Source organism: Poecile atricapillus, chromosome 4 (genome assembly GCF_030490865.1).
Source record: "Poecile atricapillus isolate bPoeAtr1 chromosome 4, bPoeAtr1.hap1, whole genome shotgun sequence".
NCBI classification, from domain to species: domain Eukaryota; kingdom Metazoa; phylum Chordata; class Aves; order Passeriformes; family Paridae; genus Poecile; species Poecile atricapillus.
This window is the reverse complement of record NC_081252.1, coordinates 14762717-14781336: the sequence shown is the minus strand read 5'-3', so window position 1 is coordinate 14781336 and position 18620 is coordinate 14762717. Positions and strand designations below refer to the sequence as shown.

Genomic DNA, 18620 nt, shown 5'->3' with positions numbered 1-18620 from the left:
TTAATAGATTTGTTAGTCTTTGTATTGCCAGATTTTGAGGTAAATTGAATATAGATGCTCTTTGGGCATCAGGCTTGAAGATTTTATCCTACAATAGGGAAATTATAGGAAAAAAAAGGCATTGAGATGTGTCCTGTGTCTTCTCAAAAGATTTGGTGAGTCTAGCAGATTCTCCTGTACATGTGTGTAGCCTGGTAGGTAGCATGCCACAGCTGTGGCTGTTGTCTCTTACCTCTGCTGTCTTTCTCAGCTCTGTAAAATCTGTTGGTCCTTCTGTAGCTCCCTTCTTCAGCAACCAACCTTCTATAAAAGTTGTGATTATGGAGCTGCTTTGGCTTGATTCAGGAGCCCTTTAGCTCTTGTTTTCTCTCTCTTCCTGGTCTGTTAGAGTGGAGATGGCTGAGATGGCTTTTGCCACTGGGTCGTGAAAGAGCTCAGTGTCCTCAGAGGTATGAGTTGACATCCCCTGCTTCAAACACAGGTTAGTTACAGAACTCCAAATAATGCCTTAACAGGTCAGCGTGTTTCTGGAACTCACTAGAGAGCAGGACCAGCTTCACAAAGCTCCTCATTGGTAGTGTGATGACATATCCGTAGACAAAAGACCCACACCCAACCATGGTTTTCATTTGGGGCAGAGGAAGCATCACCTTGCACAGCAGTCTTCCCAGGTCTGTAGGATGCAGCTGACTGCTGGTGAGTATGCAATAAGTAAAGAAGCTTCACTTCTTACAGTCTGGCCAAAGACCTTTCCTATTGGCACAGAAGCTGGGAGGAGAGCTGATGACTGTCAGCTGAGCCTGAGTGAGTGGTTGGCTCTCAGCATACCCATTGTGACTAAAGAGTAGCATAGGAAAACCTGGAATTGTTGCATTTTTCAGGTACAGATCAGTTCTCAATATCTGCCTTTGGTCTGCAGTACTGCACATGACTTCTCTGTGAGTTACTTGAGCTCCTGTATGAGAAGCCTGTATCACTTTCTATTAGGAGCCTGCTGATCATCTCTTAAAAAAAAAGACTCTGAACTGGATCTTCTTGCAATGGCAGCACAGGGTTTTGTCACCAACAATATAGAAGCTTTGTTTTCTAGAAGTGGCTACTCTTGGAGAGCCAGAAAAGTTGCAGCTGAGAGCTGCCTGCTGCTGAGGTCACTCCACTGGATAAAAAGGAAAAGGGCTTAGGCCATGAAGGGAGTCTTGTGCTGTAATTTTACTTTTGGGGGATCCTGATTTTCTTTTAACAAACCTGAAAAGGATTTTTTTTTCCTTGTTTTGTATAGTGATTATAAAAAAACTTCCCTACATAAATACCTGTAAATCTTGACTGCTGAAAAAGTAAAAGGAAATACATGGACATGGCATTTCACCTGTGAGAGTTGACTTTTTCCATGGTTGCCACGATACCTCCTAGTATCTCCTAGGATGATCTGTGCTTTTTATCAGGTGAAGCTCCTGGGGAGGTTTTTGGGAGCTTTGAGAGGCCATGGGGTGAGGCTGCGTGTTTTGGGAGCAACTAGGCAGGCTTCTCCTTAGCACAGCCTTTCCAGATACAGAATTGTTGCACACAGATGGCAGTGGGTTTTTGCCCAGGGTCTTGTAGCATGGGGATTTCTCACCCTCTGTCAGGCACTGGAGGAGCAGAGTAGCCAACATATCCTGTATGGTAAGAGAAACTCAGAAATTATGGAAATTGCCACTTTTTTGTTTCCTTCCCAGTCTCCAGTCAAAACAAACTGGGTTGTGCCAGGGGTGTAGCGGTGTTGCTTCTGTCCCAGAGACCTCTGTGATTTGTGTCCTTTCACTCAATTTGATGGTCTTTTGGAAAACACTGCAACTGTGATGAGGCAACATTACCCAAAGCCAGGTATCTGCTGCTGTGTTCTCCTGTGGCCCGGCAGAATTGCTGGAGCTGTGGGTGCCTGAGGACCTCACTTCCAAGCACTAGAAAAAGCCAAACTGCTTTAGAAACAATGGCACTGAAGTATCTCCTTACATGCAAGGGTGCTGCTTGCGCCTCAGTTCCACTGCATTGCTGTGTGCCAAAAGCATCCAAGCGAGGAAAGCAGGCATGGGAGCAGCTTCATCTGTGAGTGGAAATGGGCTTCACCTGCAGTGAACTTGTTCCTTTTGCTTCATGTAATGGAAACAGGAGAACTGTATTTTTGGACAAAGAATTTCTAAACAATCTTATAAGGGATTTTTTTTTTCAAAGAGGAAAAACAAAGGTGCAAGATTAAATGTATGTTTACTTGCCCCAGATCAAAGGTTTTGAACACAAAGATCACTGTCTTTTGAATGGACCCTCCTGTGTCTTCAGGCATTGGAACTTCCTGCCCTTTTTCTGTTTACTATTTTATTTTAACTCTCTTGTTTTCCCCAAGGAGAAATATCTATACAAAAATTACAAGCAACTAAATGTTCAAGCCATAAAATCATGAGTGTGGGAATACCCGCTTCACAAATTTTAACATTTGTATGTAAAATGATGTTTGTATGAAATATTTTCATGAATGAATATTTAAACAAAAAAGTTCCAGTAAAATCTAAACCAGATTTAAAGGGATGTCTTTTTGTAAGATGCACATGTAATTGAATACCAGTAAGTAGATAATTTTTCTTTTTTCTAATGGGAGATGCGACAAATGATTCTTACAATTACAAATTATCATTTCTTCTATTTGGGGAAGTATTTATGCAGCATTACGTGCAGCCACCATAAGTAACTGCAATAGCAAGGCTAGTCACATTTTCAAGACGTACCTCTCAGCTTATCTCTTCATGATATCATACAAATGAACCATCCCTCCTTTCTGTAGATTCCTTTCTAGAAAACTTTTCCTACCGCATATGTAACAAATTTAACTCTAAAAACCGGACTAAAATTGTATTACTTAACAGTTTCTGCTGGGCCTTCTGCTGTTTTAATACTCTTTAGCCCATAATTACTGGGTGTCTCTGTTCTGAAGAACTAAGTGCTAAAGAATAATCTTTGGGGTAAGCTTATACATGTGTTAACAGTTAACCCCAGAGTATTTAACTTGTGTACAGTACTTGATAGGTGTTTTATGACATTTGTACTCGAACTATGAGCCTTACTGAACATCTGTAAGTTTATTCATGACTTTTAAAAAATGGATAACTCTAAGAAAGATGTTTACATGAATGATGAATGCCCTTCCTTTGATGTTATGAATGAGGTTTTTATAGTGTGTCTGGGCGTATGTGCAAGGAAGCAAGAAAAGTGTTTCTGGGGAAAAACAGACTTGACAAACATTTGTAATAAGTGAATTTTAAAAATTGCTTTAATTGCGCTATGAAGGCAATGCAAAAATAAAATACTCAACACAAAACCATTGTCTCTGCTTGTTATTTGTGTGTCACAGTTTTGAGCATCCTCTGACCTCTCCCCCTTCTTTGTGTCCTGTGTGACCAGAGTTTTGCTGATGCACAGGAGCAGGATTTCACACAGTTAATCTCATCTAGGCCGTGTTATGTAACTAGTGAATGAACACCTGACACCACTTGTGGGTTTTTTCTGGCCCCTCTGCTGCTTTTCTTACTCCTCTTTTTCAATGCACATAAAATGGATTTCAGTTGTATTGTGGTATGGAAGAACATCCCACCAAAAGTGTCATTAACTATTGCTTTAAAGTGTGATATATTTTCTTTTGAGGCAGTGGGGGGGCAGCACTTTCGGTGCCTGCCCTGCCTTCCCCTCCTCTGTGATCACAATTGCTGAGATAACTGAGCCCCTCTTGTCTGTGCTGGGTGTAGATGTGCAAGGACTGCCCTCCCCTCTCTCCAAGGATGCAGAAGTGACATTGTCACTTGAACTTTCGCAGTCATTATGGGCTGGAAGGATGTGTGCTTAGTGTGTATTTGCAAGCTCTGTGGAAGATGACACTGGGATTGTGGATGGTGCCATGTGCTGGCCAGCCTAGCTGTGTTCCAGTCCTGCCCTGGTGTAATAACACAGTATACTCTGGAGGTGCAGTGGGTTTATTTAAACAAATTATACCAGACCTATGAGCTGATTTCTTAAAAAATGTTTCAGGGATAGGCAGGTTTTAGTCATGTGTTTGTTAGGATTTTGCTGGAAGTGCCTGGGGGGATGTTAGAATCATAAAATTATTGAATCATCAAGGTTGGAAGAGATTTGAGGTCAACCAGTCCAACCATCCACCTCACCACCACTGTAACTCCTAAACCACGTCACCCAGATGCCTCTTGAACACCTCCAGAGATCATGACTCCACAGCCTCTCTGGAAAACCTATTCCAACACCTGACAGCCCTAAGAGTGAAAGTTTATTCTAATACCTAATCTGAATCTCCTGTCTCAGTTTAAGGCCATTTCCCCTGGTCCTCTCACTGCAGACATGGCAGGGAAGACTGTCCCCCACCTTATTATGGCCTCCCTTGAGGGAGTTGTGGTGATGAAGTTCTCCCTGAGCCTCCTCTTCAGACTAAACAACCCCAGCTCTCTCAAACATGTTTTCTACATATGAGAAAACATGAGCTTTCATGAACCTTGCCCTTCTCTTCACACAATCCAGCACCTCAAAATCGTTTATAAAATAGTGTTGGGGGTTAGGTGTCCTTCTTCTAAAACTTCTGGCTCACTTGTGGAATTTTTACCCATTAGTTGTGGGGAAAACCTGACTGCGGGTACTTCGTGGGTGCTTGAGAACCTGTCCTGCCGGGTCGTGGCAGTGCCAGCCACCGCTGCGGAGCTGCTGATCCACCTCATCCACCAGCCCGGGATCTCAGCTCATCCCTGCTGTTCCAGCTGAGTGTTCCTCAGAGCCCTGCAGGAGCACCTGGACTGCCCGCCCGAGGGGGTTTGTGAAGCAAAGCCTCTCCTCCATCCCTTCCCGTCTCAGCCGAGAAAGCTGTCACGGGGTCCCTGGTTCTGTTTTCTTGTTAATGCTGTAGTTATTGTTGTTTGTTTGCCTGGTTATACTAGTAAAGAACTGTTATTCCTATCCCCAGATCACTGCCTGAGAGCCCCTTGATTTCAAAATTATAATAATTTGGAGGAAGGGGGTCTATATTTTCATTCCAAGGGAGGCTCCTGCCCTCCCTAGCAGACACCTGTCTTCCAAAACCGAGACAAATGGGCAGCCCAGAAGTGAACACAGCACTTGAGGTGTAACTCACCAGTGCCAAGTAAGGGGGATGATCACTTCCCTAGTCCTGCTGTCTACTCTATCTCTGATGCAGGCCAGGATGCCCTCGGCCTTCTTAGCTACCTGGGCACACACTGGCTCATGCTGTGTCAATAGCACTCCCAAGCTCTTTTCTGTTGAACAGCACAGGGTCTTTTGCCCTTTCCAACAGAGAATGGGCAGCAATGTGCCAGGGGAATCTTTGCCTCTCATCTAGTTCTGCTCTCCCACCACGGGCAGGAACACGTTCCACTAGACCAGGTTACTCAAAACCCCATCCCTGGGATTCAGCCTGGCCTTGAACACTTTCAGTGATGTGGCTTCCAACAAGACCTCTGAGCAACCTGTTATAGATGACAATATAATACTGGCTTAATTTTTAGATTAACTTTTTGTATCACAAGTATTTTGGTATAATACAATTTATACTTACTTTTAACTGCTTTTGTATAGTATAATCTGTCAGTTTATGTATACACTGTGTAGTTTATATGAATGGTAATGTGATAAATACATTGTGTCATAGGACTTAGCAAACTGTTAAAAATAGAGACTAAAAATACCTCTATGTAACCAACATGAAAACATAAAGAATGGTGCAAAAACACTAATTTTCCTTACGTCTGTGGACTGACACATGAGCATCCAGAGTGTGAAATAACAGGATAAGAACATGGGAAGACCTTATCTGTAGAATATCCTGCAGTCAGGTCAGAGGTTAAAAATCAGGTAAGAAGAGAACCTGGAATATTAAGAGTTCCCAATGAAGTTTGCATAATAAAACATATGAATATGCATGAGCCTCAGGAATGATACAGTACAAAGACAAACAGTTTCAAATATACAGTGTGTTCTTTGGCTGTTTGCCAGGAGCACCCCAGGGCTGGACTTTTGTCTCTTGTTTTATTCCCTATTAAACTTTTTCAAAATCCTGAAGAGTCACTCTATTCTTCACAAACCTGTGCCACTTTCCCCAACTCACAGTACTGCACGTGTATATCGTGTGAAGCAGCACTTACGGCTGCAGGGAGGGGAAAAGGCTCAATTGCTGTGCAGAAGGGGTGGGTGGAGTGCCCGGTTCCGGGAGCCCGAGGATGCCCGGGGCAGGTCGGCCGCTCCCGGGTGCAGGCGAGGCGGGAGGGGGTGGGCGGAGTAGCCGTGTTCCTGCGTGGGTCGCGGCACGGCACAGGCTCTCCCGGCCTCGCCGGCTTCTTTTGGCATCGGCTCGGAACTCCTTTCCCCGGACGCGGAGCAGGAGCTCTCCCGACGCTTCTCGGCTCGGTGCCGCTGCAGGTGAGTGCGCAGCGGGTATGGCGCTTCCCGGCCAGCCGGATCGGAACGGAACAAGGGGACACGGGAGGACACGGGAGACGGAGCTAGAGCTGAGCCTGCAGAGGGCATGCGATTACCGGAAAGAGCCACGGGGAGTATCGGGGCTCGGTGCTGGCTGCCCGAAGGGAGCAGCGGCGCCTTCCTGGAGAGGTGCGGAGCTTAACTTCCAAATGGGAGAGAACCTGAGCACTCCCTGCGCCTCTGTGGGCAACAGAAACCTCGAAGGGAGAAGGTCAGCGGTGGGCTCTGAGGTGACGATCGCGCATTCCGCTCCAGAAACGTCGGGAATGGTGTCCCGGTCACCTGCTACGCAGTAGCCCCAGGGATTTCCCAAAAGGCAGCTTTCCTTCGGGCACTGAGGAGTGAGCCCTGTACTCCTGGTACCGGTTCTGCGCACCAGCCGATGCCCGAGGAGTGCTGATGATCCTGTCCTTTCTCTCTCTCCTGCTTAGGAAGAGCCCTTCTCCCGACCCTGGAAGGCCCTGACACAGCTCGCCAATCTCCGTGTTCAGGGGTTTATGTGGGAATCAGAGCAGAATGGATCGGTATCGATATTTCATCTTTAACCAGAGGAACATGGTCGTGCTGGGGATGTTCCAGATAGCCTTCAGCACCATCTGTGTCACCAGTGGGTTCATAGATGGCATTTTCAGAACAGAGTCTCAGCTGGGCAAAACCAGAGCTCCAGTTTGGGCTGGCATGGTACACTTGTACTATATTTTCTATGCTTTGTTTTGTAGTGTTTTGTTTGGTTTTTTTTTTCCCACTGCTACCTACTAGTACTCTTCTTGGGGGTAGGAGGGAAGCCAGGATTTCTTGCCCACTCCCTTGTTTTATGGTTTGAAGTCAGTTAATAAAAGTCTCCTCATCATTATATAAGCAGAAGAGTGCAAGCAGACTTTCCTCTGAAGGAACTAAATTAAATACGTTTCTGCTGGATAATGTAGAAAATGGGGCTATAGTGACAATTGACAACAGTTTTTTTGCAGAAGCATAGTGACCACAGAGAGTCCACCAAAGATTAGGAAGGGAACACCTCATCCTCTCTTCAGGTAGATGAACATCTAGGTGATGATCTCCGTCCCATAGCACAGTGCCCCTAATTTTGGTACTGCAGTGAGGAGTGGGCAAGAGGTATCCCTGCTCCCTGGCATTCAGCACCCTGATTTATCCTGCTAAGCCATGCTGCAAGAAGTTACACTGAAGAGCTCTCTCCAGTGCAGTGGCTGCCTGTCTCCTTTCATTAGTATCTTTCTTTCCTCTACAAGATGCATATGGACTTGGGAAAGCAACATGCATTTTTAGCACGTTAATCAAACTTATTCAATCAGTTTCATTATTTTGCCTGACCCATAAAGCTCTGGTCAGCCATAGCAAGGCTGTGCAGGTAGCAAGTGGGCAAGATACATGTCACCCATGTCCTGCCCCCAGGAGATGCTACAGAAAAAATGAGGAAAACAGAAAAAATGAGCAATTCTTTTCCCATTTCTGATGCAGTAGTTACTCTAATCCAAGCCTTGAAATCATGGGTTTTTCATTACTCTGTCACAGTTTATCTTCTGAATCTGATACTAGTCTCCCAAGCTGCCAACTCCTTTTGTGCTCCTCAGGTGATGGGAGTCCCAGGCGTCCTGGCTTTGTTCTCCTCGCAGAGGAAGAATCCAGTTCTTGTAAGCCAGTGGGGCAGATGGGTGTTTGTGTGCATGGGGCAGGGGCAAAATGCTGGGGCAATTTGAAGAGGGAATGAGCTGACTGGTCCTTCTGCAGAATTAAGAGCTTATTTCTTTGAGTTATTGTCACAAAAGCTGCTGTGTTCATAAGCAAGAGGAGGATGCAGTGTTACCTTGCTTTCTGCTGCAGCAGACAGGCACTGAGCCTAATAAAATGCAAAAATCTGTAAAAACACTTCAATTCAATGCTTTTCTTTTGGTGGTCCTTCATGTTGTTAAGCACTGTGTACATTAAAATACGAAATTAGTTAAGAGGTTTGCATTTCCTAGGCAGGTTTCTCCAGCCATGTAAACTCCAACGGATGATATTGTATGTAAGAGAGCTCTAAGACAAAGTCTTTAGGTAGCACCTCTGATTAATATTCAGGACTCACCTGTAGCTCAGAAGCTCAGTTTTATGAAAACTTCTACTTCTCTAAGTGACTGTTGATACTGGGGACGTTGTAGTGTTATGGTAGGTCAAAGGCTACCTGTAATGCTTTGTATTTGCCAAAGGACAGCTTTAATTCCTGCTCCACTTCTTTTTCTCACTAAAATTCTCTGTCTGTCTAGGTGAATATACTGATAGTTGCTTCCATATTCTCTTGTGTCGCCACCCTCATTATAATAGTTTATAGCTTCTTCACGCTGAACTATGGTGAAGAGGAGGAGTTGAGTCCTGCCCCAGTCCATGTTATCCATACTGTAAGTATTGATATCATTATTTATGGGGAACATGACACCTTTAATCTGCAAACAGTGCCAGATGTTGTTGCAGCTGGATCTAGGGGTCTCTCTGACCCCCAGTTCTGCTGGCAACAAGCCCAGATAGACGTCCCAGGAGGGAGGAAGCCTGTCTGCTTACAAACAGAACCAGACTTCTAGGTCAGGTTGGCTGCTTTTGCTTCTTGTTGCAAAGGAGTGGTGTGGGCTGAGCCATGAAAAAATACTGGTACTGCTCAGGGAAAGGTGCTGAGAGTATACCTGGCCTGGTTTGAGAGAGTGGTTGCAAGGTTCAAATCTTTCCAACAGGCACATCAGGTGATATAATTACAGCAGTTACAGGGCAGCTGGTTAAACCTGGTCTTATTTCAAGTGTATCCTCCACAGTAAAGCTGAAGAGAAGGAATGATGCCCTTTTGTATCTCCAATCTACAAACAATTGCTTGCTGTGGGGGTGAAGGTATTCCAGATAGATGAAGCTGATTATTAGTTTATTGCAGGACAAATCAAAATGTCAGGCTTCTATAAGGTGCAGTGCAGCAAGAGGATGTTTCTCATATTCAGTGTGAAGAAGAGCAGCCATTCCTTGGGTTTTTACTTATTGTCAAAGCTATTTCCAAACCCAATGCCATTGCGTAGCATCTCACATTTAATCAACAGCCTTATTTCACTGCTTGTTCTGTTTGAGGTTCATGCTTGGTTTGTTTTTCAGAACACAGAAAAACCTTAAATAACACTGACTACAATCAATCTCCTATCATACGATCATAGCATTCTTGCAGTCATGAGATTCTTTTTTGGTGGAGAGCATCACTTTTTAAATATGGCTTTACCATCTCCTTTTCTGTTTGCAGAGGTTCATACTCAATAAAGTTGTCAAGGGTGCTAATATAGCCCTGCTGGCTGTATCCATCTGCAGTGCCTTTTTGGTACTGGCCATGGCTTACTTGGGATGCCGGAGTCTTCCACACTGCTCCTGCTATGACAGTGTAACTGGGATGGTGAGCCTGGGGTACAAGTTTATTTCTACTGAGTGTGGGTGGGAGGGGAAGAAACTGTGGAGGTGTGTTTTTCTCCTATAAACCTAGTCTCAGCTCCTACCTCACTCATGCAGGACTAATTCTAAGAAATTAGGTGGGAAGAGTTTTATATTTCTTGTATTTTTTCCCTTATTATCTCCCTCTTAGTTACAGTTTCCTGTAAGATCTAAGTTATCTCTATTCTCCTAAACATTTCTGCTGAAGCTACTGTGGCCTCATTTCCCATAAATTCCTGCTGTCCTCAAAAACTGTTCCTCTCATCTTTAAGCCAACAGTTGTTTCTGGTGCAGCATTACAAAGACTTACTGGTACTTACACACTGGAACTTCTAATTCAGTAATAAAAATATCTCCGGTGCTGTGTGTGAAGTGTAGTGGTGCTGACATATGTCATTTACTCCTCATTCATAAGGACTCTGCCTCAAGTGATGGGGCACATGGCATCTTTGCAATGAGAGCTCAGTAAATAAATAAATAAATAAATTCCAACTACTACTCTACTAGAGCAATTCTGATGCTGGATTATTAAATGTGTGCATCCAACCATATGGTTTGGTAAGGGATTAAAGGGTACAGGCCACAAGACAGCTGTCCCTGACTAAAGATACTGAGTGAGTAAGGTGAGGCTGCTTTAAACTTTCAAACTGAAACGTGTTAGGAGGAGTGGACTGCATGGACTTTTAAAATAAGTTCAGGTGTATCTTCTTGATCAAATTTCCAGGTGAGGTATTTGATGGTGCTGGTTTTTTTCATAGGAATGGTTGCAACCTAGTGAGGACCAAAATCAGGCTGTGGAAATGGTTTGTGCTGTACAAAGTGAGTAACTCTTGCCTCCACATATCTGAATGTTCACCAGGGATGAGGAAGGAACATTCTGAATAAGGTTTACATCCCAGGCCAAAATCCTGATAACCAAAAGGAACTCAGGATTTTGTGCAGACATCTATACCGTGTTTAATGGTTTTCTCTTTCTTTTTTCACACAGACTCTGGGGGGACAATTTTTAACTTCACAGATCAGTTTCCGGCCCCGGATGTAGATGCAGAGGAAAACACATCCAAACCTCCACCATATATCAGAATGACTTGAAAAAATGGCCGAACATCTTATTCAAATGTGGCAAGAGAGGTGCAAGAAGTTCTTAATCTTTAAAGATGGTTATGCACTTTTCCTTGGCCATTTGAAAAACAAAAACACACAGAGTGAACTAGTGAATGTCCAACACTGAGCAGAGATCACAGTGTAGAGGGAAAGATCTGCAGGTGATTTTGAACTTTCAGGCTTTGTATAGTAAAATACCTCATTGCCTCTGGAAAGTGAGAGCATTTTTTCCTCCGGCTTTTTACTTAAATCATGTCTTATTTCAGTAAAATTCATCATGTAATTTGCATAGCAGTGCTAGCCCTAGGTGCTTAAATATTAAATACAATCTTTTTTCTTCAACTGCTTTCTCAGTTTCTCTCTCTTACTGCATGAATTATTTGTATAACAATGAAGGATGCACTTCATCCTGGAGCTTCAGAGTGTTTTCCTTTTCATCTTGATAGGAAAGGGGCAAATAAAGTTTTTGATATGAAACCTTAATAACACCATTCAGATACCTCCGTCAAAATGTGGTTTCTGTGGGGTGTACATGTCTCAATAAAATTAGTGTTAGCACTGAACTGTAACTACAGAGTGTAGCAGGAACTGGAGCTGCAGTTGCTCCTCTTATAAAGTAACTTGAGTGCTCTAAATTCAGTTCAACTTTTCCTATTTCTACTTTGTAGATTGTTTAAAATAAAACCTTATTTTAGGGCCTGTTTTACTAAAATATATTACAGATCTAGACCAGGGTGTTTTGTTTTATTTTCTCTAGGGGACCTCTTGGTCCTCTAGACCAAGGAACTACAGCTTCCAGTCAGATTCTGTCATCTCGTAAAGAGCATATAATTCCCATATGTACTTTATGTTTCACTTTTAAGTGAATGTCAAGTGTTTATCTTGCCTGCAGGCTTTGAGCAGGTGAGGAGTGGGTAGAAGGTATCCCTGCTCCCTAGCATTCAGCACCCTGATTTATCCTGCTGAGCCATGCTGCAAGAAAATGATACTGAAGAACTCTCTCCAGTGCAGGGTGTGATAGGTGACTTATCCCATGTTGCAGATTAGTGCAGCATTTGAACAGGGCCTGGAAAATAAGTTCCCATCTTGAGAAAGTGGGTAGTAGGATAAGTCATGCCCACCATGAGGCATGTAACTCCAGGAATGACCTCATATAAGACTTATCTAATTGCAGCAAGTAAGGTGCCTTTCATGATCCCAAAAGAAGAGTTGTTCTTGATTTTTTTTTTTTTTTTCTAAAGACCGAAGTCCTTTTCATAATGCTGGTAAAGGGACTCTAATACCTACATGGCTTTAAACTAAAGAGGGTAGGTTTAGATTAGATATTAGGAAGAAATTGTTTGCTGTGAGAGTGGTGACACACTGGCACAGATTGTCCAGAGAAGCTGTGTACGCCCCATCACTGAAAGCTCAAGGACAGATTGGATGGGGCTCTGAGCAACCTGGTCTAGTGGAAGGTGTCCCTGCCTGTGGTAGGGGGGGTCGGGATGAGGTGATTTTTAAGGTCACTTCCAAACAATTCTATGAATATGTTACACAGCTTTTGTTGTAATCTTGAACAGATAAATACTCAGATCAAGAGAGCAGCCCTAAGCACCAGGCTGCCTCCACAGCCCTTCTCAAGTCACATATTGCCTCCTTCACTGCCCAGCTTCAGCCAGGGATGCTGTCCCCGAATTTGGGTGCTTGGACTATCAGCTTAACTTGGGCCTACTCTGGCAACTGGAGGCTTAACTATGTGCCACAGTAGACAAATTTCTCCTAACTTTATTAACTTGCCAGCAGAGCCACAGAATGATTGAGGTTGGAAGGGACCTCTGGGGATCACCTAGTCCAACCCCTTCCTATGCCAACCAAAACACATCTGTTGTCTTGTTCATTTGAAGGTGTTCATATTTAAATTGCTTTAATATATCAATTCAAACATTGTGATTCAAAATGGGATGCTGTGCTTTTTCCTCTGAAATAGTGCCTGTCAAAAGGCATCAAAGCGCTGAGCGTGACTGCTCTCCCTGTCCTCAGATGCTTCTGCAATGAAATCTGGGGAGTTTCTTCTTGATTAACATAAACTGCTGTTTTTGTACATTAAAAGAAAGTCAGATTCCCTCATAGGGCATTGGGCTCATTGATAGCTGAAAGCAGCGTGGCTCTGATTAGCCTAATATAGATTTTGCATTGCTAAAATGCACTGCTCAGACTCTGCATCATTTCTGGGTGGGAGTTATGGTCCCATCCAGAAGTGCTGTTCCATAGCCAGTTGTTGCAGTGTGACATACTGAGCATAATTCAACAGCATTTGACTGCCGGGTGAACAAGAAAATTTGCCTTTACTGTGAGTGTGCAGAGCAACATGTCACCAGTCCTTGTTCAAATGCTGTGCTGCTTCCACTGGCTCAGGCAGATGGAATGATCCTGGGATGAGGGTGGCAGTGCCACCACAGCTGCTGCAGGCCAGGTCCTCTTGGCACAGCTCTGGGGGTACAATCCAAGTACCCAGCCTGGCTTTGAAAGCCTTTGATCAGTGGCATTTAGTAACAGGGATGGCAGGTACTCTTTTGGCTGTGAAACAGCCTTAGCAGCACATACTGAAGTCTTAGGGTGTAAAAGAGAAGTATGCTCTAATTGACTTCTAAATAAAAATGTATGTAACTGATTTATCAGCAGCTAAAACTGTCTTATTTTTTACACAGTCCTTCCAGTGGTGCAACTATTGCAGATCACTCATAGACATGATTTCAACAGTTCTTTCTGCAAACGTGGGGGCTTTCATAAAAATGACAGCTGCAGAATGGAAATTGGTGGAAACTGATTATCAGTTTAATGTTAGTCCACTTTGGTTTGTGTTGCAGAAAATATATTCCTGACTGCTGTTTCCAGTGCTATATTTAGCAGCACATTCCACATGCGAAGTATAGTAACTTCCCAGAACCTGCCTGCATCTCTAGGGATATTCCATGGCTTGCGTCACCCCCAGATTTCACTGGTGGAAGTCAGGTGGAGTTATAGACACCCATTACAGACCCCAAGCATTTCGTGCTCACCTTGTGTCAGCATTTCTTGTATTAAGTCAAAGACAAGGCATTTACATCAAAAAAACTTCTTTACCTCAAATAGGCTGAGACAAACATTACCCTCTTCCTTGATGTACAGAACAAGGCACACAAAATCCTGAGGTGGATAAAAAAGCAAAGCCTGCTAGCCTCTCCATTAGCAGTGGGCTGAGTTAATCACCTAGTGTAATCGGAAGGTTAATCAGGGAAGCTGATTCTGGAAGTTAATGTTCAACTAAAGTCAAAGAATTTTTTGAAGTCACTTCCCCAACAGATGGGGCAGAAGATGCAGAGGAGGAGGGAAAGAGGAGGGATCTTCATCATGGCAAGGATCAGGGAACCCTTTCAGGCACTTCTTTGACAACAAGCCTGTTTGGGACATCTTAAATATATATATATATATTTGTATTTATTTATATCCGAATTTTTATTTTTCACATATGGTGTGGTGCAGTTCCTCTCCTATGCTGCTGAACTGCTGGTGCTCAGGGTCAGGGCAGTCTTTGCAGGGCACAAATGTCTTTTCCCTTTTCTGCACAAGGCAGTGAGAAGCCAGGGGATACAAAGTCACAGTTCTGTTTCTCCATAGCCCACCCTGTTTTAGCATGTAGTTGGAAATTGAAGTAAAGCTTCACTGTCGGTGGATGAACTGACCTAAAATATTTTGAGTGGGAAATACATAGGTCTTGGTCATTAAACATGCTGCTGACTGGTAGGGAAAGGCAGGCTACAGAAGAGAGCCTTAAAAGAGCTGGGAAAGGACAGGAGTACTATTAATGAATCAAAATATAGATATGTTCTGAAAATAGCAAGTGGTATTTGCCTGCAGCTGAGAGGAAGAATATTCCCTTTTTTGGTTTTTTGGCTTTTTTTTCTTACACTCAATAGAAACCCTAATATAAAAAGCACAACATTCATTTTTTTGAGTCAGACTATGTAATTTCTTTTTTCCTAGGATCATAGAACCACAGACTTCTTTAGGTTGGAAAGGACCTTTAAGATCATTGAGTCCAACCACAGATTCTTATAGGTCCCTTCCAAACAGATATGATTCCATGATTCTCCAGCACTAATAGCATGTAAGTACAGGGAAAAGTTGTTGAACTTAACTCTGACTTGAGAAGGGAAGCCCATTAAAGTAAACTGCATTTTTCAGCCTTCCCTAGCAGTTTCCGCATAAAAACAGGAACTGCTTTGTCCTGTACCTCTTCAGGCCAGTCTAACCCAAGCACGTTATCAAACTGCACAGTTTCACTTGCACTTTCTGAGCTGCTAGAGTAATCTCTCCCCTCCCCTCCCCCATCCCCTCCCCTCCCCCCTCCCCTGGATTTGCCATCTCATCGAACAGCGAGAGGTTTTATTGTTTAATAGTATTCAATTTCTGTTAAATAAACAGGTTTTTTTCCACTTCTCTCCAAGGAAATCTCTTTTTCTGAACCAGTTGGGGAAGGGGCCATTTGAATTTTGCTTTTCTGGGGGAACTGCATTTGGAGGTTCGCTCCCAGATTTGCCCTAAACCAGGACAGCAGTGCAAACAGTAAAAAATAATAATAGAAAAGGAAGTACTGAGCTAAGATCAGGGTCTTATGACTCTTAGTTTTCATATGCTCAGAGCTTCACTCAGCCTGGCCTTGAACACTTCCAGGGATGGGGCATCCACAGGTGCTCTGGGCAACCTGTGCCAGTGCCTCACCACTCTCAAAGGGAAGAACGTCTTCCTAGTAAATGCAGCATATATATGAAATGCAGACCAGGGAGAGGATTATGCTGTTTTGGGATTTTTTTAAACATCACTGGTATTGCTGAGAAATTTGTTTTCCATTAATTTCAAATGATTAGCAAAGGATTCAGTAATTTGTGATTAAGCAGTGATGATTCAGCAAGGCAGAAAACAATACTGTCAATAATATCCACCCAGAGATTGTGCACCTCTGGATGTCTCTGGATGACCAGTAGCTCTTACTTCCATTCCTCTGAGCTCTGGAAATAGCTTCCAGAACTACAAGGAACTGCCTTTAGCACATGCTTCTATTTTGCAGGTGGGAGGCTGTGCAGATCCCATTGAATCCCAGAGTATCTCTGGAAACCAGCAGCCATTATTCCTCTCTCAATGGTTCTTCAGAGCTCTCACTGATGACACTATTCAGCTGGATAAATGAGGCCTCCTCTGGGCACCCAGCATTAACAGGAGGAAGGAGAAAAAATCCCGCATCCTCAGAGACATCCTCAGAACAGTGGGATTTTTTTGTGAGTCCTAGAATCATGACAACTTCTAATGCTATTTATGACTTTAGATTTGGTATTGATTTGCACAGAAAAGCCACACTGCCATTTAAAAGTAATATTACTATTACTTTTAAATAACATATGGCTCTACATTTATCTGGGAATTGCAATCTTGAGCAACATCAGTCAATGACCTCAAAAGTAGGACTCTGGGAAAAAAAAAAAAGTATTAGAATTATACATTCTGGTGAAAGTGAAAATACTCACAGAGGGGACAAGGAATATGACTTTCAACAAACTTATATAAGTTAAAGACGCTTTATTTCTGAATGAGACTAGAAGAAGAGTAATGGAGGAGACTCCTTTAGGGTCTTGAGTTACATCCAAGAGTCAGTTATCACTATTTTTATAAATGTTGTATCATTTTCCATTCTTCTGGAATCTGAAATACTGAACATGCCTCTGAATCATCAGGCTTCAGATGCCTCAAAATCACCCAGAGTCACTGCAAGAAAGCACTGACAGTACTCCAAGTATTGTGACAGTCTTTTCTGTAGAACGTCACCCATAGACAGAAACTAGAAACTCCTTTAACTCCCTTACAACATTTTTTTAACTATATGGAATTATATTATTAATCCTATTATAATTATTGAAAACAAGTAATAACAGTTCGTGGCAAAGCCAGTTTATTAGGTTTCCGGGATTGTGCTTTGCCTGCCCCCAACACATACAAAATAATCCAGCTTTACAGTCTGGTAAAGTTAAAATACACATACAAAGTATTCAATACTCTGACATCCATTCTGTGGGCAGAACACCACCACTGAAAGCCAGGGAGCAACACTGAATGCTGCATTACTGACCACACTGCCTTCGTGGCAGAACCATTAAAACATGCTTTGTGCTGAACATGGAATTAAACACTTGAGCACCATTTCCACACAATTTTCATTACATGAGGGCCCTTATTTACAAGTTGTGGCAACTCAGATAAAACTTAACAGATGTGCAGGTGGTTCAGCTCGATTTAACAGTAACACTGCAGCTACATTATTTTCTTACCCCAACCCCCAACCTGACTGACTTTAAAATTCTTAACTCTGGGATGTTTTTTATTAAAACAAAACAAAAAACCCCAAACAAACAAACAAACAAACCCCAAAAAACCCAACCAACCAAAAATAAAAACCCTCCAAAACAAAACAAAAACTACCCCGCAAACAAAAACAACAAAAAATATCACAAAAAAACATCAAAACTTGCTGACATATTTAGTATACAAATAATTAAGAAAGATCCTTCTCAGAAAAAGGATTAAGGACATGAGTGAAAGACAATCTGTCCAACAGGACTGTAAACCATATCTACTCACCACAGTATAAATATCAATTTAAGATCAATCCCTTTCTTAAAGAAATCATTAAGGACACTAGTGTTAAAAAGGTGATTGTTTCTGAAACAACTGTAAATTCTAGTCATGTAAGGTTCAGAGTGAATACAAAAGCTCCCTTTTACAAGTTTTTCCTAAGCAAAAATACTGTCACAACTGAGGCAGCATTATACAGGAAAAAGTATTACCTTTTGTTTAATTATTTTTAAACATCTTAATCATATTAGACAAATTAAATGCTCTTTCAAAATCCAGAAAAAAGTCAATGCATTTTTTTCTGTACGTATTGCAATGAAATTACATCTTAAGAATTGTAATAGTTTACATAATAACAGTTATCTTGTTTCTGTAATTTGTTTCTAATGTGACCATTAGGGTGGCAGCTTCTGAGCTAGCCCTTCCATTCAGCTTCTAGTAAGCAACACATGCTACACATCGCAAAAAAAAAATAAAAATCTTCATTTATAGTTCAAAAACTAAGTCACAAAACACTATTTGATGTGACATGAATGAAGTCATAGATTGCATTCTATGTATATGTATTCTTATACTTCACTTAATGCAATTATGTGCAACTTAGCACCATTTATATTATGAAACTTGACCTTATTTTTGAAACTTGATCTTCAGATAGGACTGAAAAAATGCAGTTGCAACTACAAGAACACAGAAAAAGGTGGTCAAGAGGAAAAATTTCCCTCATCTAACCCCTACCAGCTCACATTAGTAAAGCCAAGGATGCCCTACATACAGTCACATTATACATGCAGGTTTTTGCTAAAAATCTGTAATAGATGATGGTAGATGGTACTTGGTAGATTTACTCCATATTTCAAGACCAAATTTAGTTTGTGTTTGGACTATTTTAAGAATGTACCATA

General features: G+C 42.4%; 1 protein-coding gene across 5 annotated transcripts; it reads left to right on the top strand.

Moving 5' to 3' along the window:
• The first annotated feature begins 6242 nt into the window (after positions 1–6242).
• LOC131579352 (uncharacterized) lies at positions 6243–12614 on the top strand. 5 transcript variants are annotated; one of them, XM_058839085.1, is made up of 7 exons: positions 6243–6459; positions 6951–7200; positions 8109–8168; positions 8781–8912; positions 9785–9931; positions 10725–10785; positions 10955–12614. In XM_058839085.1, exons 2-7 carry the CDS (start codon positions 7036–7038, stop codon positions 11056–11058), a joined length of 669 nt encoding a protein of 222 aa, XP_058695068.1. In that variant the 5' UTR covers positions 6243–6459; positions 6951–7035; the 3' UTR covers positions 11059–12614. The 5 variants fall into 5 exon arrangements, with proteins under 5 accessions (XP_058695068.1, XP_058695073.1, XP_058695069.1 ...); XM_058839086.1 differs by lacking the exon at positions 6243–6459 and adding an exon at positions 6581–6730; XM_058839089.1 differs by lacking the exon at positions 6243–6459 and adding an exon at positions 6581–6749.
• Positions 12615–18620: the final 6006 nt, after the last annotated feature.